Genomic DNA, 27424 nt, shown 5'->3' with positions numbered 1-27424 from the left:
TCAGAAAGGGGAAATTACCTATCCATAGTCTTACAGTAATCCCCTGACAAAAATGACACTCAAAGCCATGTCTTCTGTTTGCCAAGCCTTTGCTGTTCAAGTAGGAAACAAGCCGGATTTAGCAATTTGGCCTTGGTGGTCCCAAATGTGAGTAGAAATATGGGGACAAACGAAAAAGATGTTATGGAAGTAGAATCAACAAAACAAAAACTAATTGGATAAAGGGGCGGTAAAAGTAAAAGTGAGGAATAGAGGGTGACTGTGGTTGTGACCCTAGAGGATTATAAGTACATTCTACAGAATTAGGGAAACTTGGGAGAGGGCTAGATCTGCAGCGAAAGGTCATTCCATTTGGTACAAGTGGAGTTTGAAATGCCTATAGGCCATCCACTGGGAAATGCAGTTGCCAATGTGGGACTAGCACTCAAGAGAGGCTAGAGCTAGATTTCTAGATCTCAAGGCTCATAATTAGGCCCATGGGAGCTAGTGAGCTTACCACATGAGAATGCCAAGAGAAAAGAGGAGAGAACCCAGGACAGAGCCTCCTTCAGGTCATGGATAAAGAGCCTACAAAGGAAGTGACTTATGCAGGAGGCAAACCAAGACAGAAAAAACTCTAAGAAAGAATGCAGCCAGAAGAAAGAGAGCATCAACATTTTTAAAGACGACAGAGGCTAAGAAGGCTTCCTCTCATTGGATCTGGCAATAGCAAGACCATTGGTACATTTAGAAAGAACAGTTTCAGTGGAGTGATAAAACTGGAAGCCAGACTCCAAAGTCTTAGAAGTGAGTAAAAGGAGGAAAAATGGGCACAGGAGGGTAGACAACTTTTTTTGAGTTGAGCTATGAGAGGGAGGAGATGATGACTTGAGAGGACAATAGCGTCAAATGGGTTTTTTTTAAGGTTAGGGGAGACATTGCCATGTTTGTAGGAAAGAAAGAAAGTACAAATAGAAATATAAAATTAGAGGGAAGGAGAAAGGGCACTTGTGTGGGCAATCTGATAGAGGAAATGACAGTGGACAGGGTGGAGAGGGAAGACTAAAGAAATTGACCCTACTTCCAACTATATCAGTAATATGCTTAGCATGAAAATCCTCTAACTCTTTCTATAGATTTGGGATTTGACCATAAAACAGGGACGCTTGTAGCCTCAGTGCCTGGCACAGTGCCCCAAGAGCATTAGGTCAGGAAATGTTCATAGGCCATGAAGAGAACCATGGAAATAAGGAAGAATTAGCCATGTAGTTATTTTTATCAAGTGTCAATGCAAAGAGACCATTCATCACAGTAATATCTAATGTTCTTTTGTTTAATAATTAAGCATAATGTAATCATAATTACTCATATAAATTTAGAATATTGTTCATTTTACATGCCTCTGTTTTGCCCATTTCCTCCCTATGATGAGGAGAACAGATTCCCTCTCCAAATTATCCATGATGAGAAAGAGATAGAAGGAGAAGTTATTCAAATTTGAAATCATCTTCCTGACTCCAGGCCCAGCCCCCTCTCTACTCCACCTCTGAGTAAAAAGATATACACAGTCTCTGCTCATCCATGGCTTCCAGTCTAGATGGAGGGCAGACAACGAGTCAGGACATATAAATAGAAAACGACACAACAGGGAGTGATGAGTTGGAGCCATCCAAGTTTTCATTTTCCCCTTCTGAGACTCAGCTTCCCTATGTGTAAAGTGATTTGATTGGATAAGGTCCTTTTCAGCTCTGAACTTCCATCAAGTTTCTTGTTTCTAGCAGGCTCCTATTACAATGCAACTGTTACTTGGGAAGGGTAATATATGTATTGAAAATGATAATAATGACTGATAAAAAATTAGTAAAGAAATCAAAGATCTTTTTTAAAAAGAAAAAAGCAAGCCATGATTATGGAAGAGAAAGCCTATTAAAAACATCGATGTCACATCCTTACCAAGTAGAGCATAAAGGATTCTGCACTTGAAGTCAAGGGAGACCTGGCTTGAAAGTCCATAGGAGATAACAACAGGGCTGGGTAGTCCTTTATCCCTCAGAAGCTCCATGTCCCCATCTGGAAAACAGGGGTGCTAATACTCCTAGTAGCTACCTGCCAAGCTATTATAAGAATCAAAGGGGAAAGGAGCTGTCAAATCCCTTTTATGGATTTTTTTTTTTTGCTGAGGCAATTGGGGTTAAGTGACTTGCTCAGGGTCACACAGCTAGGAAGTGTTAAATGTCTGAGTCCAGATTTGAATTCAGGTCCTCCTGACTTCAGGGCTGGTACCCCTTTTTCATATTAAAGCATCCAGCCTGTGCTCAAAGACTTCCAAGGAAGGAGAAGTAGCCACCACCTCTCCAGGCATCCCATTCTACTTTAGGACAATGCCAACTGGCAGGAAGCTTTTTCTGGCATGATACTTAAGATGGCCTCTTTAAAATCCCACATTCCCCTCCTGGTCTTGCCCTCTAGGACCAATCAAGATAAATCTCATCCTCCCCTCCATTCAGCAGTCCTTCAGATCCTTGGAGAGGGTTAGAATGCAGTCCAGGCCCTCCTGCCATGTCTTCTCTTCTCTAGGCAGAGAATTGACATGGACTCAGTACCCTTAAACTTCCAGGATGCCTTCCTCTGGATATTCTCCAATTTATCAATGTCCTTCTCCAATTCTGTTTCCCAGAACTGAGCACAACGCTCCAGACAAGGTTGGGTCAAAGCAAAGGCTGCTGCATCCTATTGCTCACTCATATTGAGCTTGCAGTCTACTAAAACACCCAGATCTTTTTTTCCCAAAACAATTGCAGTCTGACCACAATTCCTCCATCCAAGCAAAATTTCTTCCTTTTTTTTTTTTTTTTTTTTTTTTTGGTACCCAAGTGCAATATTTAATGTCATCTTATTAGATTCAGTCCAATGCTTCTTCTAGCCTGTCTGCCAGTGTGTTCATATCTTTATCTTATCTTTACGTCATCTGAAAATTTCATGAGCATGTGGCCTATGTCTCCATCCAAGTCATTGATAAGAATGTTAAATAGCGTAAGACTAGGGACAGGTCCCTCAGGCGCTCGAATAGAGACCTTCGGCCATGTTGACATTGAAGTATATATAAACAGTTACTCTTTAAATCCAACCATCAAACCCAAATGAATTTATACTGTCCAGTCTGACAGTATAGTCTGAAATATTTTATCAGAAGCTATAAATTACATTGACAGATTTCCTGACATCTACCAGATTAATAATCATTTCAAAAGAGACAATGATACTAATCGGGAATCAATGTCAGCCGTTATTATTATTATCATTATTATTATTATACACATGTATCCACAGGGGTAATGTGGTGCAGTGGAAATAGTGCCAAACTTTCTCACTGAACTTAGTCTTAGGACCTGATTTCAAAGCTTATTTCTAGCACATATACATGTAAGACATATATGCGAACTTAAACCTCAGTTTCCTACTCTGTAAAATAAAGGGCCTCTGAGATCCCCTCTAGTTCTCAATATAGGATCCTACATGTGACCTTGAACAAAATTACCTCCCTGGGCCTCAGTTTCCACTTCTATAAAATGAAAGAGTTGAACTAGATGGCTTGTAATGTGATCTTTGAGTCTAACAATATGTACATAAATACATATGCATGAAAAACTATATATCCATATGTGCAATACAATACATGTATGCGTGTAAACATAAATGTACCCCCAAACTCAAGGAAGTCCACCCCACAAGACGTAATTAACCTGAAAGTCAGAATGCTACCTTTGTGAAAGACCTTTGCCGAAGTGAAATGGTTTGGCTCCATCTTGAAATATAAATCCCCCTTTTACTTCCATGAAGAAGATTCCCACATGAATCGAGAGTTCTACCCCACTTGCAGTCTGCAAATGTACTTCTTTGCATGACAGATGGAGCATGGGGGGAGGGGGACGACACACACATTTCCACACATGCACAAAAAAAACTCCACCAAATGTGAAACTGGAAAAACAGATGCTTGCCCATCCCGGAGGGTCTGTGTGTCTCTCTTGAGAAGACCACTGGGGTAGTTTGCTTGCAAATTTCTGAAAGTAAGAAAACATCCAGAATAAAACATGAACAGCAACAAAGACCCGTCTTGTCAGGAAGAATATTGGAACTGAAAGCTGGAGGGGCTCTCAGAGATGAAGTCCCACGGCTTTATTTTTACAAATAAGGAAACTAAGACTCAGAGACAAGAAGGGATTGCCCAAAGACATACAGAAGATCCTAGATTTAGAGCTGAAAGGAAGCTCAAGTGCCATTTAGTCCCCTTTTTTGGAAAAGCAGGAAACTAGGACTCAGAGGGGAAAAGCTTGCCTAGAGTCAGTAAACTGCTGAGCCAATTTTCAAATATTTGCCCCCTGGCTCCAAATCCAGTGCTTTTAAGTAGCCAGCTAAAGTCCAGCCTAGAGGAATCAAAGATTGAACCCCACCCCCAAACCCTGTTGTGTCCACTGAGTGAGCCATGTGACTTCCAGAGTCCATTTCCCTCAAATGTCATTGCCTCTCCTAACATCATGCTACTGTATCAACTTCAGTCACTCAACTGTGACATTTTTCCTTCAAAACATATTTGTGGAGAAAATGACATTTCCTTTAGACAATGGATTTCCATCTAAATCTTCCGTAATTTCCCCGTCGCATTTATCAGCTATTCTGAACACATACCAGCCATCACAGCTTGGTGCCCACCATTTTCGTCTGCAACTGACCCCAAGAATTCTGACTCCCCTTAGCCACATCTCTTAATTATTAAGGCAATAGTTGAATCTAGTCTACATTTATACATGGCTTTGGTGGGATGAGGGGGGGGTGGGAAATCAATGTTCTGGACTTTGAATTTTTTTTTTAAATGAAAAAATAAAGGATGTATAAAATAAAATACAAATAACTCAAACAGCAACAATAAGAATAATATGAATTACCGATAGCATAAATGTAGCACTTTAAGGTTTGCAAAGTACTTTACAAATATCTCATTTTATTCTGCAAGGTAGGTGTTGTTATTATTTCTATTTTATGGATGAGGAAACGGAGGCAAATTGAGGTTAAGTTGATGAGGAAACCCCAAAACTCTTAAAACCTCCTTGGACTCTACCTCAGGGAAGGGACCCCACCCCAAGTATAAACAGAGGGACCCCACCCCAAGTATAAACAGTTTCATCTTTATCTAAAAACCCATTGAATTCTATTCAAATTCTAACCCTGGCTGAAACTCAAGCAGGAAACCAACCTGGGACTCCACACCCATGAGTCCCTTCAAATTGTCTAAAGCCCCTATTATAAAAAGAGCCAAATTGGAGTTCACTCTTTGCAGAGGTCCCAAACATGGCATCCTTATGCCGGCCATGTCAAGGATTTCTGCCCACTGGAACTGTGGTTCTGGGGCCCTTTTATCTCTACTCTCAACTTTACTAACTGAACTTTACTTCCAAACCCCACAATAAACCTCTTTTATCAATCTAGGTTTTTGGGTCTGTAAATTCCTTTACAGAGGACTCTTGCCCCGCTAGTAGACCTCATTTAACTCTTTATCCCTGTGCCAAATCCAAAGGGGTTACAGGGGAGCTCTATTTGACTCCCTGTACCCTGAATCTGCCACTAGACCTCAATTAAACCTAATTTCATTTAGGTATCCCTTATCTAGTTCTCATCAAAGTGATTTGCCCCGGATCTTATCCAGGAAGTCAGTGTCTGAAGTAAAATTTGAACTCAGGTCTTTTTTGGTAGAAACAGGAAATTTTTATTTAATTTTTTTTTACATCTAGTTTCTTTATATATATTTTAATTAAAGCTTTTTTTATTTTCAAAATATATACATGGATAATTTTCAATATTCACCCTTACAAAACCTTGTGTTCTAATTTTCCCCTCCTTTCCTCCTACCCCTCCCATAGACATCGTGATCCAATATATGTTAAACATGTGCAATTCCTCTGTACATATTTCTACAAATATCATGCTGTACCAGAAAAATCAGATCAATAAGGAAACAAATGAGAAAATAATGCAAGCAAACGACAGAATGAATGAAAATACTATGTTGTGGTCCACATTCAGTTCCCACTGTACTCTTTCTGGGTATGGATGGTAAATTCAGGTCTTCTTGACCTCAGGTCTGGCATTCTGACCCCTGAACATATAAATAAAATGCTGCTGTCATCATCATCATCATCAATAGCATCATCATAACTCACTTTTACATAGTGCTTTAAGCTTTACAAAGTATCTCACACAGATTACCTCATTTGATCCTCACAAAAACCCTGTGATGCAGGAGCTATTATAATCCCCATTTTACTGATGGTGAAACTAAGGCTCAGAAATGTTAAGTTACTTCCTCAGAATCACCTAGTTAGTAACTAAGGTCTCACTAAACTAGGAAGCTGAATCCAGGATTTCCTGATCCCAAGACCAGTATTCTATTCTTTCTGCTGCCTGAACTGTCACATGGATGTGTGAAAAACACTTTGTAAATTTTAAAGTACTTTGAAAACCAGCCATTGGTTTTGGTTTGACTTGTTGATTTCCCTCCAGGCTCAGCCTGATTTCTGGGGGTCCCTATGCTTAAAGAGAACTTATTCCTTTTCTTGGCAAAGCAAGAAAAGTACTGGGTTCAAATGATGATTAAATCAACTGGAAAAATGTGCCTTTCAGACCCAACATTAAATATGCTGCAACAACTTAAGAAATTGTGTCTGCAAGTGATATTTCTTGCAAGCTGCCAAATAAACATATCCCAAATTATACCATTTTATATAATAGAAGCATGAAAAATAAGCAAAGTATTTTTAAACTTTTCATTAACTCTCTCTTATGGTATAGATAAATAGTAAAAGAAAAAAATGAGCCTGGATTAAAATTCATTGAGAAGCAGACCCAGTCCGACCTGTGTGTTTCTAACTTTGCCATGACGTTGAAATCCTTCTCTGTTTTTTAACACCCAACTCAAATGTCTGTTTTTCCAGAGAGTTTTACTTGCAAACCCTCATCCAAAGTTATCTCACCTTCTCATCCTCCTCTGCACTTTAGGGTCTTTATCACTCATTTATCTCTTAATGTAATGTATAGTCCTTTGCAGGACACCCATTGTGAAACTTAAATAGATGTAAAACACCTGGCAAAATCTAAACCATTGTCTAAATGCTAGCTGAGGCAATAGATGGGGCTGCAGTGGATAGGGTACTGCGCCTAGAATCAGGAAGACTCATTTTTCTGAATTCAAATCTGAACTAGCTGTGTGATTTTGGGCAAGTCATATAAAACTCCATTTGCCTCAGTTTCTCCATCTGTAAATTAGGGATAATAACAGCACCTATCTCCCCAGATTGTTGTAAGGATCAAATGAGGTGATATTTGTAAAGTGCTTTGCAAAAACTTAAAGTGCTATATAAATGCCAGCTCTTAAGATAAAATACTAGACCTAGAATCAGGAAGACTTGAATTCAAATCCTGTCTCAAATACTCTCTGGCTATGTGACCCTGGGGAAAAAATCACTTAACCTTTCTCAGCTTCAGTTTCCTCATCTGTAAAACAGGAATAATAAGAGCACCATCAAGGGTTGTTTTAAGGATCAAAAATGGGAGTATATGTAAATGGTTTTGTAAGCCTTAATGCTCTATATGAATGCTAGCTATTCTTCCACTTTCTAAAAATAATTTCTCCAGAATTTGTCTCTTTCCCCTTAAAAGTCTAAGAGGATTCAGGTTATTTTAGGATTCTGGTTCACTGATTGAGTCATTCATAGCATCCTAGATCTAGAGCTGGAAGGGACTTCAGGAGCCATCTAGTCCAATCCCCTCATCTTACTGATGAGGCCTAAAGAGGTGAGTAACAAAAACTCAGTAGACAGGAGTTGTATGCTGTGAATAAAATCCTATGCTGAGTGTTGGAAGAGGGACTCTCCCAAATGTAGTCAAGACACGGAGGTGTTTACGGTCTAGTGGAGAGATGTGACATAGGCACAAAGCACCCTAATATAGCATAGCATATGGACATTGTAATATATATATATATATATATATATATATATATATATATATAGCTAAGAGAGCTGCAAACCATGTGCTATCATTTTTCAAATTCAATTCAACATTGTGTGCAGAAAGTGCTGATCCCTCGTGGAGATCCAGCACAGTAGGAGTGCAGCCCAGTGATTAGCCCAGAGGAAGCACTTAAAATTTGGTAATAAGGCTTATGAAAATTCCAGTATTTTGATGTATTAGGTGGGTTTCACATTAACATTATTATTATTGTTTCCCAGCTCTCCAAAATCCTGAGGGCACCTTCCTTGCTTAACCAATCTTTATTATTTCTCTTTTCTACAGGTAGTAATCCTGGGGAAACATTCCAGAGGTTATCACTACATGCTGGCTAATCTGGTAAGGACACTCAATTAAAATGTACCTCTCTACCAATTCCAATGTGATTACGTGAGCAATAATCAGCCAGGGTGAACCCCATCAAGCACCCCACTGTCTTTGATCTCGAAAAATGACTTCACTGAATACCAGGAGCTACATGTAATAGCCATTTGTCCTCAATTATTCTGGTTTTGTTTCAACTGGGAAGCTCATAGGCTCAAGTAATTTGAAAAAAAATAATTTGATAATTTATTTCTATTAGTTTACAGCTTTTTAAATGCAACTTTGATCAGCCTAATTGGATTTTAAATGTTAAGCCCCTACCAAAGTAATTCCATTATGCTACCTAGATTAGATGCAGAGACATAACTTAGTGTCCCTAAATAAAAAGGGCCATGTGCTCAGGGAGTCAGTCATGGAGGATTACTCAGAATTGGTATAACAACACCATTGCCCACTCCAGCACTAGCTGTGTGACCTTGGCAAATCATTGCGTAATGTTGGACCTCAATTTCTTCCTCCATGATATGAGAGGGTTAGACTAGATAAATGGGTTTTGAGGGCCCTTCCAGCTCTAAATCTCTGAGTGTGTGTAGGAGCTTGGATAAGTCCCTTCCTCTCTCTGGACCTCAGTTTCCTCCTCTGTAAAATAGGGGGAAGTTAGATAAGATGGCCTCTGAGGAGCCTCCTAGCTCTTGAGCTAATTCCTATAACTCTTAGGAACACAAAGCATTTATTTCTTTACGGAGGATTCCCACTATTCTTGGTCAGGCATTGGGAAAGATTAGGGTGTCTGTGGGGGAAATGGAGATCTGTCCCCCTCCAAGTTGATGACTCTGAGGCCCAGAGTAGGGTGTAGAGACAAGGGGTGGAGCAGCTTTGGTTAATTAGGATTTGAGAAAAGGAAGAGCTGGATCTTCTTTCCCATCTCCCAAAATAATGGTTTTTCTTTCCAAAGGTACATTAGGTCCAGATCCAGCCCCATAATTGCCATTTGACATTCTACTAATAAAAACCTCACATTTCTCTGTCAGAGCAAAGTTTATAAAGCATTTTTCCCTTTACCAACCCCATGAAGTAGGAAAGTCAAGGAGCTATCGTCCCATCATACTAATGAGGAACCTATCCAGGTTTGCTACCTTGGGCACTTTCTAGCTATGTGACCCTGAGCAGATAGGTCATTTAAGCTCACTAGTCTCAGTTTTCTCTTCTGCAAAATGAGGGGTTGGCCCCCAGGTCCCTGCTGGCTCTAGATCCAGGCCTATCACACTTTCAGGATTTTTAAGCCATTTGCTGCCTTGCAAGTGACTGAACCGGAAAAAAAAAATAACAAAAAAACAAAACAAAACAAAACAAAAAAAAAAACTTTTTAGGCCTATAGAATGAACAAGGGTACCAACTGACTTCTCAGCAGTAGCTCCTGCTAGGCCCAAAGTTCTCAATAATAATGTTTACGTAGAAGGAAAAGGTCTTTCAATGACCACTTAGTTGGTACGGCTTAGCTGGTTCTGCTTAGCTGAAGTATTCAAGGCAACAGACTTCTTACTTCTGGAGAAGAGAGAGATGTCATGATATGCTAGAAAGATCATTAGCTATGTGGTCAAATTTGGGTTCCAATCCTGGCTCTGAGGTTTAAGTGTGTGCCCTCAGACAAATGACAAATGACTTAAACTAGGACTTCAGTTTTAAAATTTAATATTTTCCTCACTTTCATTTAAAGCATTCTTTGTACATTTGTTTTTAAAACTTTTGAGTTCCAGGTTCTCTCCCTTTCCCTACCCCCAATTAAGAAACTATATTTGAAGTTATGCAAAACATTTCCATAAAAGTCATGTTGTGAAAGAAAACATAAACTTTATTTTTCAAGAAAAATAAAGTTTAAAAAGAGACACAGAGACAGAGAGATGGAGACTGACAGAAAGACAGAGAAACAGGGAGACAGAAAGGGACAGAGACACACAGAGACAGACAGACAGAGAGAAAGTGAGAGAAAGAGTAAGAGAGAGAGAGAGAGAGAGAGAGAGAGAGAGAGAGAGAGAGAGAGAGAGAGAGAGATGTATTCAGTATGTTTAAATGTGTATTCAGACACAATCAGTCTGCTTCTATATGCATTCAGACCTCAAAAGTTCTTTCTCTGGAGGCGGATAGCACTTTTCATTATGGATGTTTCAGAATTGGCTTGGAGCTTTGTATTGCTGAGAATAGCTAGGTCATCCCCAGTTATCGCACGATTCCTGTTACTATGTACAATGCTCTCTTGGTTCTGCTCACGTCACTTTGTATCAGTTCACATAAGGCTTCCCAGGTTTTTTCCGAAACTGTCCCACTCCTCATTTCTTGTAACCCAATAGTATTCCATCACAATCATACATCACAGCTTGCTCAGCCTCTCCCCAAATGACAGGCATCCCCCTCAATTTCTAATGCTTTGCTACTACAAAAAGAGCCGCTATAAATATTGTTCTCCACATGAGTCCTTTTCCTTTTTATTTTTTCTTTGATTTCTTTGGGATACAGACCTAGCTGGGTCAAAGTTTTAGAACCCTTTGGGTAGAGCTCAAAATTGCTCTCCACAATGATTGGATCACAATTCCAGTTCTTGATCTAGGAATCTCTGATTCCAAAGATCTGAGTTCAAAACCTGTCTCTGCTACAGACCTTTAGTAAATAACCTCACCCATCTGGGCCCCTCAGTTCCCTCATCTGTCAAGTGAAGCAATCACGTGATTGATCACATGAGCTGACCTCTAAGGTATCTTCCAAGGTGTAATCCTCCCTTATCCTCTCCTCCTCATCTCCAACCAGAGAATGGAGGTATAGCTAGCTGCTGCCTTGGGTTTGGCACTACTTCAGAGACAATACAAAGGGTTATTATGATACCATATTGAGGTTTGCTCCTTCCTGTCTGCTTAGCAGAAGAATTAAGAATATAATACCTCCCTGCCTGATAAATCAGTGAGAAGCATCCCTCCATACCATTGGAATACCTTAGCCTTCGTTTTCCTCCTACTCAGATAAATTAGGATGCAATTGGAATTTCCCCCCCTCCTCTCCACCCTTTTCTCTCTCTTACTCCCTTGTGCATGTTCTCTAGCATCCCAAGGCAATGACGCCAAATGCCATCATTCAAGAATCCATTTAAGTAGAGAACAAATCCAAATGTGAGCTTTCAGGGCAGCAGGTGGGGGACCCATCAGTTCCCCACTGAGGAGAAACCAAAACCGTATGTCAGGTTTTTGGCAACAGGCCCAAAGTGGACACCCTGGAGCCTTCCCCAGGTTATTTATTTGGTGGGCTATTTCCTGTTCCCTCTCTTCCCCAATAGCTCAAGTACATTCAAGAAAAAGAGAGGCAAGATCTCCCCCCATCATCAAAAAGAGGGAATACCTCTGCCCTAACCAATATCATTTCCTAATGAGTTGTTAATAGCCAGATTCCCCCCTGATGCCACCCACCGTGAAGCCATTTGACTAGTGATAACCCATTTATACCATTGGTTGGATAGACCTAATTACCCTTAGTGATGTCGTTTTTACCCAATAGCCTTTTCTGTAGAGGCAAGAAACATTCAGAGGTGAGAAATGTCTGCACTTACATCAGTATTTCAGGGATCTTCTTTCTATTGCAGGGATTCTTAATCTGGGGTCCACAGTCTATGAACAGATTTCAGAGAGTCTGTAAACTTAGATGGGAAATAAATTGCATCCTCATTTACACTAATTACCAGCTGAAATTTAGCATTTCCTTTAATCACGAATGTAGGCAATAAACACTCTTCTGATAAGTGGTCCAGAGATTTTACCAGATAGACATAATAAAGCGTAGGACTTCTCCAAGACTCAGGACCCCCGGACTAAAACCTAGCTCATAGCCCTGCAGGAACTTCGATGTCTTTGTGATATTTCTAATACTGAAAAGCTCCTCGCCTTATAACCAATTCTTTGCTGACCAGCTTTTTAGCCCTTTGCTTAGACTGTTCCTTGGATGCTAGGTCCCATTCGTTAACAGGGCCCAGGCTTAAAACCTGTCTAGCTTAGGAAGATCTGCCAAATTTGCACTTCTTTTGACAAGGTCTTAGAGAATGAAAAGTCACTTCCATGCCCCAATGAGCCATTAAAGTAGGCCAGCCTTGGAAGAATGCTATGATCTCATCAATGCGGTGATTCCCTCCAGTGGCTCTCAGATTGCAACTCATTCATGCTGTCTTATCCTGTGTGACTCTTGCCCATGTCCTTCCATCAATCCTCTACAAAGGATCTACTCAACATGCTTGGGACTTCCGTCTAGATAGCTTGACATGACATGGAGACTAAAAGAGCACATAAGGTCTTTATTAGTCACTTTTTGCTCTAGCTACATGACCACCTTTCCTCCTTTTCTAATCATATTCTTCTGATAATAACCCATTGGCAGTATACTACAAGCAGCTAGGTAGTACAATAGATAAAGCACGGGGCTAACAATCCGGAAGACTCATATTCCTGAGTTCAAATCTGGTCTCAGATACTATTAAGTGACCCTGGACAAGTCACTTAACCCTTTCTTATCTGCAGAATGAACTGGAGAAGGAAACAGCAAACCACTCCAGTTTCTTTGCCAATCAAATCTCAAATAGAGTCATGAAGAATCAGATGCAATTGAAAAACAACTGAACATCAAAACATATTGCAATTACAGCCTCAACATACCCACCATGCATCTCTCCACTGTCCATTGAGTGACCCACAACTTGAATTCTTCAGAAACTAAAATATTTCCTGACTAGCAGCCATACAATTTCACCAGAAAAAAAAATGCTTTAAAGTAGACCTTTGTTTCAGAGGGAACCTTGGATTATTAAAACTGCCACACGGTTTCCCAAAGGAAATCTAACCTGTTCTCCTGCTCATGTTCAACTAGTCCCAGCTTATAATCTATCTGTAATATCTTTCATATATATATATATATATAGTGTGTGTGTGTATGTGTGTGTGTATGTGTGTGTGTATATATATATATATATATATATATATATATATATATATATATATATATATATATGGTGTGTGTGTGTATGTGTGTGTATGTGTGTGTGTGTGTGTGTGTGTATCAGCTTAGCCCTATTGAATACTCATCCAACTCCCTATAATATTCTGAATAACAGGTGTTCCTCATCTACTTGGTTTTTCCTATGTGCCTAGTTAGACCGAATTCTTTTGTTCTGATTTGCTGCAATCATAATGTCATCCAGAAACAGGAATGCCTTAAGAGTCTTAAGAAGGCTTTTTATTCTACAAAACAAGCAGAGTAGGATTGTGTATACTCTATAATTTTCATTCAGTTGTATGACTATAAAGATATGGTATGTGGTAGAATGTCATTTGAAAGTGCCTGCATTGATTTCATATATAATGGGTATCATATTGCTTCCCTTCTCAGTAAATGGGGGAGAGCCTAAAGGGGAGAGAGAATTGGAAATTCAAAAATGTTTTTAAATGACAAAAAAAGAAATAATAAAATTTTACAAATAAATAGAAAAAATAAGGACTCTCTATAAATAAGTAAAGGATGTAAAAGCTTTCAAAAAAAGAAATGCAAACTAGTAACAGCAATATGAAAAAATGCTTCAAAGTACTAATAAAATAAACGAATTTTTTAAAATGTCCACACATTTCCTTCTCAAATCTATTAAATTTGTCCACAATGCTTAAGTAGGTTATTCATTTGTAAATTTTGAAAAGTTGGGAAAATGGACATTTGGGTCAAAGTTACTGATATTTTCTTATGCACATACCCTTTTTATGTATAAAAAAATAAGGTCTATACTTTCTCGAGTTTTTCATTTTCTTCCCTCTTTCACTTATCGACAATTCCTCAACACCCATAAAATTAGATTATATCTAACACAAACCTGCTCTGTATATATTTGGTCTAGTCCAACCACTACTTTATCATTTTAATTAGGGTCATTTCTACTTTCTCAAATAGCACATAGAGACAATAATGCTAAAAGCCAAATGTGATGTTTCTTCTGTCCTTAAGAAAAGAATTTGCTGGAGAAATCTTTACAGATCTTTTCCAGTTTTCATCTGCTCATTGTCTTCCTTCCAGTTGTATCCTTTAAAGCCTTAAGTTGATTTGGCTTAGTTGAGTCTCTCATAAAACTTTCTGCAAATTTACATTGATTCCATTCTTCCATTGTTTCTTGATGTTCTGTGAGGTGATACTGTTCTAAATATTCTACCATCTTCCTCCACAATTTTTTACAAGCAATTATATTCTAAATTGGTCTGTCCATGGCTGTCCTATGTCTCTGCTTGTTAAGATCAAGGGCAAACTGGAAAGATTTACACGAACTGATATTGAGTGAAGTGAGCAGAACCAGGAAAACACAGTAACAACATTAGCTCTTCTCAACAATGCAATGATCCAAGATGCTTCCAAAAGACTTGTGAGGGACAATACCATCCACATCCAGAAAAAGAACTGTGGAGTCTGAATGCAGATGAAAGTGTAATACCTTCACTTTCTTATTTTTTTGTTTTTTCTTTCTCATGATTTTTCCCTTTTGTTCTGATTCTACTTTCATTGCAGGATGAATATGAAACTATATTTAACATGATTTTACACGTATAGCCTATACAGATTGCTTACTATCTCAGGCAGGGGAAAGGGAGGGGAAAGAGAGAGAAAAATTTGGAATACATAATCCTATAAAAATGAAAGTTGGAAACTATCTTTATATGTAATTGGAAAAAATGCTATTAAGTGTAATAAAATATCAAATGTTCAATGACTGGGGTAGTATTTATGGCAACTGTTTAAATTTAAAGATTTCTTAAACATCTTTAAATAGCCTGTGTCAGTATCTGTCCTTTTTTCCATTTCCTATTTTCGCCATCAACATCTTGTTTAAACAGTCATGATGGAGTTGCCTCCATTGCATATTATATTGTCTTTTTTAATCTCCCTTCTACTTTGGTATTGATTTTCATTTTTGCTCTAATAAATCAGCAGTCTGACTATATATAGATAGCTGATTCAGAAATAACTCCCACATTAGTAATCAATAATTTTCTGTCAGTTAAAATATAATCAGATTTAATTTCTGTAACGTTATTTGTTATTTGTCATATACAGTATCTCCTGATTCTTTGAAAATAAAGTGCTTAAAAGACCTGTGTGGTTGACAACTATTTAGCTGCTCTTATTTCTTACTTCTAAACTATGTTTTCCTACGTATTTTTCACCATCTTTCCCATGTTCACCTCTCTATTGAATTCACTAAGTATTAAAAATATATGCTGAGTTAATTTGGAAGGTTTTTAGCAAGTTCCCTTGTAGAATCACTGTACCTCTTCATCCTCTGTAATAAATCTTAGCATAAAAGCTAAAATTATTTTCATTATTTTGCAAATGTTTAACATAAACACTGTAATATGAAATGACCAAGTGTCCCACAATATTATCTTTGGACACAATAAAACTAAATCCCCCAATTCTTTTATTTTCCTCTGCAAGGAGAACCAGTGAGCCTGACCTCCTATGGAACAGCTACTCACTGATCATCAGACAAGGATTTCACAAAATACCAATAATGAAATTAGTATTTATAGATAGCTTAAAACCTATGCAATGTCCTATAACAAAACAATCAGAAATCATTTCTCATAATTGGCATGTCAAAGATAGATTCAATTGATTTCTATAATCTAGGGTCCTTAATTTTTCACTGTTTTCTAGGGACTAAAGAGAACATAGTAGAACAGAAAAAAAAAACACCAGATGGAGTCCAGAGATCTAAGCTTAACTCCCAAATCTGCCCCTTCTAGCTGTGGGACTTTGGGCAAGCCCTCTTTCCTGGAACCTCTGTTCCCTCATTTGGATAATGGGGATGATACTTTCTTTCAGGGTTGGTATTAGAATCAAATTTATATCTTTCTTAAAGTTGGTGATCTAAACTTGAACCCACATTCATTATCAGATACATTAGCAGGAGGCACGCTCTCTTGGGTCCCACCTTCAGCTTCAGAGGCAAAGTCTACAGCTGGGTTTTTCCAAGTAGCTGTCCATTCCTGCCAGAGTCCGTGTCATCCTGCCACCATTTTGATCCCTTTTCTCTATGTGTCTTCAGGGCTTCACGGACATTGTGCTGGAAAGAGTCATGCATGGGGGTGCCAACATTACAGGATTCCAGATCGTGAACAATGAGAATCCCATGGTTCAGCAGTTCATACAGCGCTGGGTGAGACTGGATGAAAGAGAGTTTCCAGAAGCCAAGAATTCTCCCTTGAAGGTAAGGATGTCTAATATAAACTTAAGCTAGCCTACCATAATGATTCCTTCCCATTAACTGCCCAGACCAAGTAGCCAGTTCTCAAAATATCTCTGCCGAAATGCCCTCCTAATGCTCAAACATAGCCACAGCTGTTGGGATCCCAACTTGAATCTCTAAATCTAAACCAAATAACTGTATGCCCTTTCTCCTTTATAATATCATCCAGCATTAGGAATAAGTTGACTAACCTTTTTTTAAATGAATTTAATTTGTAATCTGCTCATAACAATTTAGAATATTCATTACAAGAAGGGGGGCGAATAGGTAGGGAAGATTGATGAACTGAAACAGCAAATTAGATTTTCCATTATTTATGTGATCGTTTTGTGTGCTAATAAGTCCCATGAATCTCTGAGAAGCCAGATAAATTTAGGGCTGATGCAGAGTAGGTTGGCTCACTATGCATGGGGGCAGCCAAAATGTTTTCCTGCCTGCAAAAATCTGTTTTAAATAACAGCATTACCTAGATTGCTCATTTTACTGAAATAAAGATGGAAATATTGAAAATTTAAAATGCAACTTTAAAAGCTTCCACAAATGTGCATCTTTGAGACAGGCAGGTCCATCTCCATGTAAAAAGCATGATATATAAATATCTGGCTATATATAGATCAAGCCAGGACTAAGTATTCACATTACAAAGGGACTCCAAATCTGGATTTCTTTTAAAGAATCTAATGGGTGGAAAAGAGGATTCCATTCTAATAGTCGATTTACATGCAACTTTTCCAAGCCCTGAAAATATGGAAAAATCAGCCAGATCTTACTTCCCCTCCCCACAATCCCTAATCCAGAGAAGAAAAGAAAGGTGTTGACAAGCCCTCATCACAGTATAGATGTACCTAGCTTTCCACAATCAGAATATGCCGGGAAAAGTTCAAACAAACTCCATTTTTGAAAGTAAATCCTATTTGCAGACCAGCAAGGCAGGTTACAGGTTAATAGAACCCTTTGTGAAAGTCAAATTAATTACCTTTTGTGAGCAGGATTAACACCCCTTTCTCACCCAATTTGTCTTTTGTGCAAATCCAAATTTTTATATACCAAGTATTGGGGGGAGCGTTTTGTTGAAATTTAGAATACAAATCAGTAAAAGGCTTAATTTCAAACGTTGTTACAAGTACAGGCAGGAAGAAGCATCAGTTGACTATGAAAAAGGGCAATTGTGGGACAAGTGCACTTGTAAGCAGGAACCATTTCCCATAGGTACCTAGAATATATAAGAGAAAGGAAAGGAGAAGTAAGAAGAGTAGAAGAGAGGAGAGGAGAGGGGAAAAGAAAAGAAGAGAGGGGAGAGGAAAAGAGGAGAGGGCAGGGGAGGGAGGGGGAGGGAAGGAGGAGACAGGCCATTTATATTTGAAATTGAGGCTTATTCCAAAATAGCACTACTTGTGTTTTTTAAAAGAGAGGGATATGGAAATTCATTAATTATGTCTTTGTCCTATATCTATCTCTCTGTCTCTGTCTCTCTCTTTGTCTTTCTCTCTGACCTCTCCTCTCTCTCTCTCTCTCTCTCTCTCTCTCTCTCTCTCTCTCTCTCTCTCTCTCTCTCTCTCTCTCTCTGTGTCTTTCTGTCTCTGACTGTCTCTCTGTTCTGTCTTCTCTCCATTTTCTCTCTGTGTGTTTCTCTCTCCATCTCTCTCTGTCCTCTCTCTCTTCTATGTCTCTCTGTCTCTGTTTCTCTGTGTCTCTCTCTCTCCCTATGTTTATATCTCTCTCTATCTCTCTATCCTCTCTCTGTCTGTGTCTCTATCTCTGTCTTCCTCTGTCTCTCCTCCCTGTCTCTCTCTTTGTCTTTCTGTCCTCTCTCCACTCTCTCTGTCTCTCTGTCTCTCTCTCTCTTTTTCTTCTCTTTTTCTCTCTAACTCACTTTTTCTCATCCCTCTCTTCCTTCTCTCCCTCCTGCTTCTACCACACAAGTTTGCTTAAAATAGTGTATGCCCCTATCATCCTTATCACAAGCATACTCCCCCTAGCACTATTCGCCGCTTTACCACTTTGGATGCGTGTGAGAAGGGGTAGGGGATATGGAATGGAGAGACAAGGGAAATCAAAGGACTTAGGTTCAGATCCCAAACTGCCACTTACTATTTGACCTCAAGCAAGTCCCTTCCCCTTCCTTGGTCTGTTTGGGCCTTTGTAAGATGAGGAGGGTGGATTGGTCCACCTCTGAAGTTCTTTCCAGTTCTAGCTTTCTGATCTTTGTGTGACTTTGAGTAATTGACTTCATTTCTCTGAGCCTCAGTTTCTCCATTTCCAAACTGTAGAGGGTTGAACTAAATGGCCTCTGAGGGCCTTTCTGCCTCTAGAACAATGATCCCATTTAAAAAAATGAAAGAATAAAAAAAGAAAGAGAACATTCCAGAGTTGGGATATAGATGTAAGGGCTCCAGGAGAAAAAAAAAAACAACAACAACAAAAAAAAAAACAACAAATAAACAACAACAACAAAAAAAAAACATCAGTGCAGTTCAAGGAAATCACTGGGAAGCCACTGAGCCTTTACCTGGCACAGAGCTGGAAGATCTGGGCTCAAGTCTTGGCTCCTCCACTCACTGAATGGCTTTGGACAAGTCCCTTCCCTTTCTTAACAACAGCTTCCCTATCTTCCTCCAGGTGGCAGCAGGTCCCAGTCAGGGTGTAGCTAAATGCAGTTTTCACATCCCTCCAGTAGGAGCCGCTCGAGCCAGTAAACAGGCTTTAGCAAGGCAAACTCCATCAAGTATCTTGGGAAATAGAATAGCCAAGCACAGGGCCAGCTCCCAGGACGCATTTGTTCTGTACTCAACTTGCTCGCTATTTATCAATCAGACAAAAAGCACACTTTAAAAATTGATGTGCCATATTTTTTATTCAGGAAAAAATTGCCTTGAAATGACAGTTCTGATGCTTAATTTATGCCACATTTTATCAAGGTTTCTTTTTCAGTCTTTTTTATCTTAAACATTCAGCATTGGGAAATAGAAGCTTTAGAAGGCAGCAGCCAGCCCAGTGGAAGGAGAGCAGAATTTAAAGTTAGAGATTGGGGTGGGGGGGTGCAAATACAAAAGCAAAGGCAGTCCTTGCCCTCAAGGAGCTGAAACTCTAATTGGGGAGATGGCCCATTTAGGTCAGGGAGGAGTGTGGAAGTGACAGGAATAGTGACTAGATTTATAAAAATAATTGAGTGATATGTCCTTTTCCAGAAACAGCAGCATCTATTTGATTACTGTTCTTGGGGCTAAAGGCAGAAGGAAAGCAGAGGCAAAGGGAGAGAGAGAAAGAAGTTCTGATAGCAGGGCAGATAGAATCATGGGCCCGTGTCCACGCAACACCTGATGAGGTTCACCAGTTAGAAGTCCAGGATCCCAAGGTGGGAGCTTAAATTTGGAGTCACAGATCAAGATTGGAAAGAAATTGGAATACGGCAAGCCTTGAATCCAGGCTAAATATAGTGAAAGCTCCTCTAATCAAAAGGCTAAGAGAATATATTTGGACAACTTTCCAGTTAGTCAAGCATTATGTGGATGGATGGATAGATAGAGATAGAGGTAGGTAGATAGATATGTAATATACATATATACATTTCATTTGTATGTGTGTATACACACATACACACACACACACACACACACACACACACACACACAAAATCTCCTTTGATCTTCATAAAACCCCTGTGAGGTTTTAGGTATTATTATCGCTATTTAATGGATGAGGAAACTGAGCTGTTTTATATATTCCACCAGGCTGTTTCTCCACCTTTAGAACTGGAGGGCACTTTAGAGATCATTTAGTCTAAATTTTTCGTTTTAGAGAGGAGGAAACTGAGGTCAGTAAAAGGAAGGAACTGGCAATACACAACACAAATACACACACACACACACACACACACACACACACACACAGAGCTGTAAATGACTACCACCTCTCTATATCCAGCCCTAATTTCTCTCCTGAACTCCAGCCATTCATCAACAACTGTCTGCTTTGCCTAGATATCCATATCCAGACATAAAACATATCCAAAACAGAAATTGGTATCTTCCTCATTAAAAACTATCCTTATGGGACAGCTAAATGGTCCTAAATAGAGCACCAGCCCTGAATTCAGGAGGATCTGAGTTCAAATTTGGCCTCAGACACTTAACGCTTCCTAGCTGTGTGACCCTGGGCAAGTCACTTAACCCCAATTGCCTCAGCAAAAAAAAAAAATACCCCTACATGCTTTAGAAGGAATATTCTCCATATTCTCAGCTCCCCAGTTTTGTAATCTCATTCATCCTTGACATTTCCTTCTCTTTACGACCCCCCACCATGTCCCAACCCTAATCAGTTGCCCAATCCTGTCTCTTCTATTTCCACATTTCTTGTCCTGTACTCTCCACTCAGGCCACTATCTCCTACAGGCCCCCATAATCACTCAATAGCCTCCTAATCAGACTCTCAGCTACCGGCTTCTCCCCTCTCCAGTTCCTTCTCCACACGGCTGCCAAAATAATTTTCCTAAAGCAAATATCTTTAATGGCCCCCTATTATTTCTAGGGAAAAAAATACACACTCCTTAGATTGGCACATAAATCCCTTCACAATCTGGCTCCTACTTAGCTTCCTGGACATTTTAAATTACTTTTCTTGACTCATTCTACATTTCCAACCAAACTAGCTGACTAGCTGTCCTTCTAATTCTATATTCCACTTTTTGGCTCAATGCCTTTGCCCAGACTGTGCCCCATGCCCAGAATGCTCTCCATCCTCACCCTTGCCTCTCAGAACCTCTGGCTTCCTTCAAAGGTCATTCAAAAGGCTTTTCCCAATCTCCTTAGTTCTTGGCATTTAAATGTTCTATGACCATGTGTTGGATGTTAAAGTGATGATTCCTTTTCAAATATGTTTGGACTAGGTGGCTACTGAGTTCCTTTCCAATCCTGAAATTCTGTAATTCTGTGTTACTCATTAGCTGTGTTCATGACCTTCCTGTGCCTCAGATTCTTCACTTGCCAAATTTACCAAATAATGGCAATATATACTTTTATTTAATTATATATAAATATTATTTAATATATAAATATTATATTAAAATATAAATAAATTTATAAATATAATATTTTACATAAAATATAATTATTATTATTATTATTATTATCATATATACTATCTTCCAGGATGGTGCACACTGTGCTTTCTAAATCACAAAGGGATCTAGAAACATAAGTTATTATTATCCTAAAGACCCATGCCTCATTTTACCGAAAAGGAAACTGAGACCTAGAGAAAAGGGACTTGGCCAAGATCATAGCTAATGATGAATCTGGGGTTTTAAATATGTAGAGAATAGTCCCCAAGATATTTGAAAACACACAGGGACCAAGCCAGAAGCCTACTGCACATGAGTCAGTAAACATTTATTAAATGCCTACTATGTACTAAACATCATACTAAACGCCCGGCATTAGATCCATTGACATCCACTGCTTTTCCCATGGCTTTGCCAATTTGATTTGTGTACAAATACCATCCCAAATCAGAAGTTGCCATTTGGTCACCAGTCCCACTCCTAGCAGAGCAAGCAGGATGCAGTCTCCTTGCAACTAAAAATAGGTGACATTCTCAGATGGAAAACCCAATAACAACTGGAATTTGCTTCAATAAAAAACCAACTTTGCCTTTTGTGCCCCCCCCCCACAGAAGTGAAGACTGATTGATTACTGGCTCTAGGTCTTAGTTTGCCAGAAACAAGGCCCAGGCAGGAATGATTAATGTTTCGTCCAAATGAATTCCAGCCTGTCTTACTTGGGCCATTTCCATTTTTTCCCCTAAATAAACAAGAGAGCTGGGTTTTTTCTAGCAAACATCAGCCCGGCTTGAGAATACTTGAGAACAGTATTCGAGAATACTCTCTGACCAGAGCTTCTTTTTCTACCCATGACCACTTTTGCCCAAGAAATTTTTATGTAACCCCTGGTATGTAAGTATATAAAATAGTTCTACAAATCAAACATTAATCAATAATAAATCATAATTTAGCAACCCCCACATTCAGTCACATGACTCCATATGGGGTTATGACCCACGGTTTAAGGAGCTTTGTTCTAACCCGTAGCTAACCTTCCCTTCACCTCACAAGCCTTCCTTATTAAATTAATTGAATCTTTAGAGATGGGAGGGCCCTTTGGAACATAAAATGTCAAGCTGGGGAGGAGGACCAAAAACTATAGACTAATAGGACTGAAAGGGAATTCAGAACAAAGAATATTAATGCTGGGAGGGATTTTAGAATACAAAATGTCAGAGTTGGGAGGGGCCTGAGACCAGAGAATGTCAGAGATGGGGGGGAAGGGGAGACCAAAGGACATAGACAATTAGGGTTGGGAGGGAATTCAGAACAAAGAATGTCAGAGCTGAGAGGGATTTTAAAATACAAAATGTCAGAACTGAAAGAGACCCTAAAACATCCCCTTCTCTTTCCAAATGAAGAAGCAGAGAGTCAGTGAGGAAAGTGACTTTGCCCCAAGTCAAAAAGCTACTAAATGGCAAAATTGCAATCCAACCCCAGATCCCTGCCTTCAAATTCAGAGCTCTTGCCATAAGCCCAGCAGCATTTGCCAAGCTCATTTAGACATGAAATACTTTGAGGCTTAAACTATATTGACAGAACCCATCAATGATGTCCCACAGGGCTTCAGTCAGACGGAATACCCTTCAATGAAAGGGAGGAGTGAGGGCATCAGGGGGCAGAAAAGAAGAAATTAAATCTCTCTGCACAGTAAATGACTGTTTTTGTTCACTTGGTAACTTCAAAAGCTCAGTTATTTCCTCAATGTGAATATTCCTTCTTTTAATATAGATCGGAGCCTCCCTCTATCATGGTTAATGTTTTCATGCTATGACCAAAAAAACAATTATCTCTGGGAGGTCAGCTTTAGGAGAATGAACTACACACACACACACACACACACACACACACACTCAGCTAAGCTGACACAAAGCTGGACCCAAATGCCAATCCGTGACAATTGCCTTTGAGGGCCTGGGTTGCCTCCTCACTATGGCGAAGTATCAGAAAAGGATGTTAGACGTAGCAGGGTTTGGGGACACTTACAAATTTATATATTTAATATTACAAATATTGAATAAAAATATTTGATGTTTTAGAGGAAAAAATATCCCAGAACCCTTTGTCACCTTCTTAAGAGAAGAGTCTAGAGCACCCACCTTTCCAACCAATTATTGAACTCCTCCCCATACAGTGGATGGGGTCCAAAAGCGTGCTAGGGAGGAGCTCACATCTTTTGCTGTCTGTGTGCCACAGTACTCAAGGATGGATCACATGCAAAGCCATCTCAAGGCAGGAAGGTGACTGGATCCCTTTCTATTACAGTCATCGCTAAAGGTGACTCCCTGATGAAAGAAGGCAAAGGGTGATGAATGGATTATGCAAACAATGGGGTAATATGGGGAGAGAGCATCGGGTTTCAATCCTGGGCCTAATACAGCCTCGTTGTTTTCCTTTCAGACCTTGCTCAGACTCTAGGTCCCTCTGTTGTAAACTCAGGAGCTTGAACCTATCCTTTCCATCTCTAATGGCAGGGTATCACAATGTCATACTTTCTTTCAGTACACATCCGCCTTGACACACGATGCCATACTGGTCATAGCGGAAGCTTTCCGCTACCTGCGCAGGCAGCGAGTGGACGTCTCCAGGAGAGGCAGTGCTGGAGACTGCTTGGCCAACCCTGCAGTGCCATGGAGCCAAGGAATCGACATTGAGAGAGCTCTAAAAATGGTAATGGCCAAGATGGGGATTAAGAGGGGCAGGATGAACAACGAAAGGTGGGATGGGTTTCTTTCTGAGTATGGACAAAACGATAAGACTTCTCCATCGTTGAGAGACAAAAGCAGAGAGAGGGTAAAAGGTAGATATGGAAGGAATAGGAAGCAGTATGGAAACAAGAAACATGGTTCAGTTCACCAATGAAAATCTGGAAGTAGGAGTGTGGGCTCTATAAATTTAAGACATATACTGGAATTCGGTTCAATTCAATAAACATTTATTAAGTATCTACTTGGCACAGTGCACAGTTTCTAGTTCTGCGAGAGAGACAAAGTAGATCCGCCTTTATGAAGCTTACATTCGAGTAAGGGCAATAAGACGGCAAAACAAACTAGTGTGATGCATAATATTACATAAGTTCATTACAAAGGTACAAAGTTTCATGTGAAATCCTGGGCAAGTAGGCATCATTACCAACCAGGGAACTCAGGAAATCTCCTTGAAAGAGTTGGCTTTTAAGTATGGTTTTGAAAACTGAATAGTTATTCCATAAATGAAGAAGGAGGAGGAACACTCTAGCCATAGGGAAGAGCACAAGCAAAGGTAAGAGAATAGGTGGATGAATTTGGGCTGAACTCCTAGCAGACTGAGACTTCCCAAGCAGAAATCCAACTTCATATAGGAGATTTAGAATGCAGGAAGCTACTGATTCAATAAAAAAGCCACAAGATTTAGAGTTAGGAGCCTTATTCTAGTTTGGGCTCTAGTTACGTGGCCTTAAGCACGTTCCTTCCCTTGCCTGGTTGTTAGTTTCTTCAGCTGTAACAAAGGGAGCTGGACAATATGGCTTCTAAGGTCTCTTCTAGTTCTCAGTGTAAGATGAACAATAAGCTTCCTGAAGGTTTTTAATCACCTCATAGCTACTAAATTAGAATAGCTAATAAGGTAATAAGGTCCTTTAATATTCATTCTCTTCCTCTAATGAAGGAAGTACGGGAATGTGATTGATTCCCAAACCTCACCAGGAGGCTAGAAATCCAAAGAATCGACAAATCAAGTGTGTACAAAGTTGACTTTTGTAATGGGAGGATACCAGATTGTACCTGCTCTCCCTCATGATCTCCAACAGAGGCTATTAGTGACTGGGGAAATCTTCCCAGGTGGCCCCAACTTCTGGGAAAAAGTTCTTCCCTACTATCCACAAGCTTCTCCCTGCTTCCATCTTCCTCACAAAGAAACGCTGGACTTGGGGCAGCTAAGTGACACAGTGGTTAGAGCACCAGCCCTGAAGTCAGGAGGACCTGAGTTCAAATCTGATCTCAGACACTTAACACTGCCTAGCTGTGTGACCCTGGGCAAGTCATTTAACCTCAATTGCCTCAGCCAAAAAAGAAAGAAAGAAAAGAAAAAGAAACCCTTGGACTCTCTCTTCTTGCTATTGTTGACGTGTCCTGATTCTTCATTGTCCAAAGGAGCGTGGACAAAGGCAAGCCATGCTAGGAAATGTTGAGCCTGCCCAAGCTGGCAATGAAGTAATAGCAAAGACCCCCCCTACTGTGTCCTTCAGTTCACGTCTGCTGCCTCCCGTTTGCCAAGTTGGAGACATTTGATCCAAAGGGGTTAGCAGCCCCTGGGTCTTTCCAAGAGAGAAAAATGGTTTGTCCTCTCCTCGTGCCAGTTCTCATGTCATTATGTCAGTTCCTCACCAAATGTCCTCAGTGCTGATTTAGGGACATGGCGCCACATGGTTCTGAAGAGCAGTTAATTAAATTCAACCTTCACAGCAGTTATAGGATTTGTGTTGTCAGGCAAAACAAGAACAACCTGTGAAATTTTTTAAATGCCCCCAGAGTGAATCAGAGCAGAGGATATGGAGCTAAAGAGACCTAGTCCAAAGCCCTCTAGTCGCAAAACCTCACTGTACCGAGGAAGAAGCTGAGGCACAATAATGAGAAGAGATTTTGGAGAAGGACGCAAAGACACCAGATTGAATATTCTAGCACGTGTCCTTTTGACTCTAAATCCAATGTTCTGTCCACAGAATTATAAGAAATTTCCATTGATAGGGATGCAGGAATATCTCTAACTTTTCCTTCTTCCAAATGGAAAAATAGAAAGGGACCACAATTTTAAACTCATCACTTGCAAGAATAATGTACATCAATATTACTATATGGAGAAACTGTACAGTTAAGAACTATAACCCTAAATGTGAATAGATTGTGTTTTCCAATAAAAAGAAGAAATAAAGTGGAGAAGAAAACAAAACCAAACAATTTTGCTTCAGACAAAAACTACATTTAAAACATACAAATTGAATGAAAATGAGGGGACAGAATCTATTATGTTTCAGATGACTAGAAATAGCAGCATTTGCCATCATGATTTCAGATAAGGTAACAATAAAAATTGATAAAGTCAAGAGAAACAGGCAGGAAGACTGTATTATGTTTAAAGGCACTGTAGAATTTGAAAAATAACAAAACAAAATGTATATACACAAAATGGACAAGTAATTGAGTTCCTCAAAGACAAGCTAGAAAATTGCAAAAAAAAAGAAAAAAGACTGATAGTAACACAATGATAACAAAAGATTTGAATATGCTTGTGTCAGGGTTGAATTAACCAACAGAAAGATAAACAAGAAGGAAAATAGAGAACTGGATAAAGAATTTGGGGGGGTAAGTTAGACATGATTGACATATACCAGCACCTAAGTAGGAGTTTTTAAAACTATGTATGTTTCCCAGCATCCCCTGGTATCTTGATTTAAAAAAATGATGATAAGTTATCATAAACAAATGTAAAAGGAGATAAGGTAAGCTTCCTTTACAGATAAAGTAACGAAAATAATAGCAAACCAAATATGAACAAAAGACACAAGTCTAAATGGATAGTAAATAATGCCATCTGGCCTAATGACTGGGTCCAAGAAGAAATCATAGAAATGATAAACAATTATTTTAAATTATAATAATCAATTATAACCA

At 39.4% G+C, this 27424-nt stretch overlaps 1 protein-coding gene across 5 annotated transcripts in view; it reads left to right on the top strand.

Annotated features, from left to right (window-relative positions):
* Window positions 1-27424, top strand: part of GRIA3 (glutamate ionotropic receptor AMPA type subunit 3) — a 274320-nt gene that overhangs the window by 154200 nt on the left and 92696 nt on the right. For all 5 annotated transcript variants that reach the window (XM_074277576.1, XM_074277577.1, XM_074277575.1 and 2 more), the window contains exons 5-7: window positions 8329-8382; window positions 16478-16639; window positions 24279-24446. In XM_074277576.1, the coding sequence (XP_074133677.1) occupies window positions 8329-8382; window positions 16478-16639; window positions 24279-24446 (384 nt within the window). The remainder of the gene's footprint in view (window positions 1-8328; window positions 8383-16477; window positions 16640-24278; window positions 24447-27424) is intronic.

This window comes from Sminthopsis crassicaudata, chromosome X (assembly GCF_048593235.1).
Source record: "Sminthopsis crassicaudata isolate SCR6 chromosome X, ASM4859323v1, whole genome shotgun sequence".
NCBI classification, from domain to species: domain Eukaryota; kingdom Metazoa; phylum Chordata; class Mammalia; order Dasyuromorphia; family Dasyuridae; genus Sminthopsis; species Sminthopsis crassicaudata.
The sequence above is the reverse complement of the archived record's forward strand: the minus strand, read 5'-3'. Positions and strand labels throughout refer to the sequence as shown.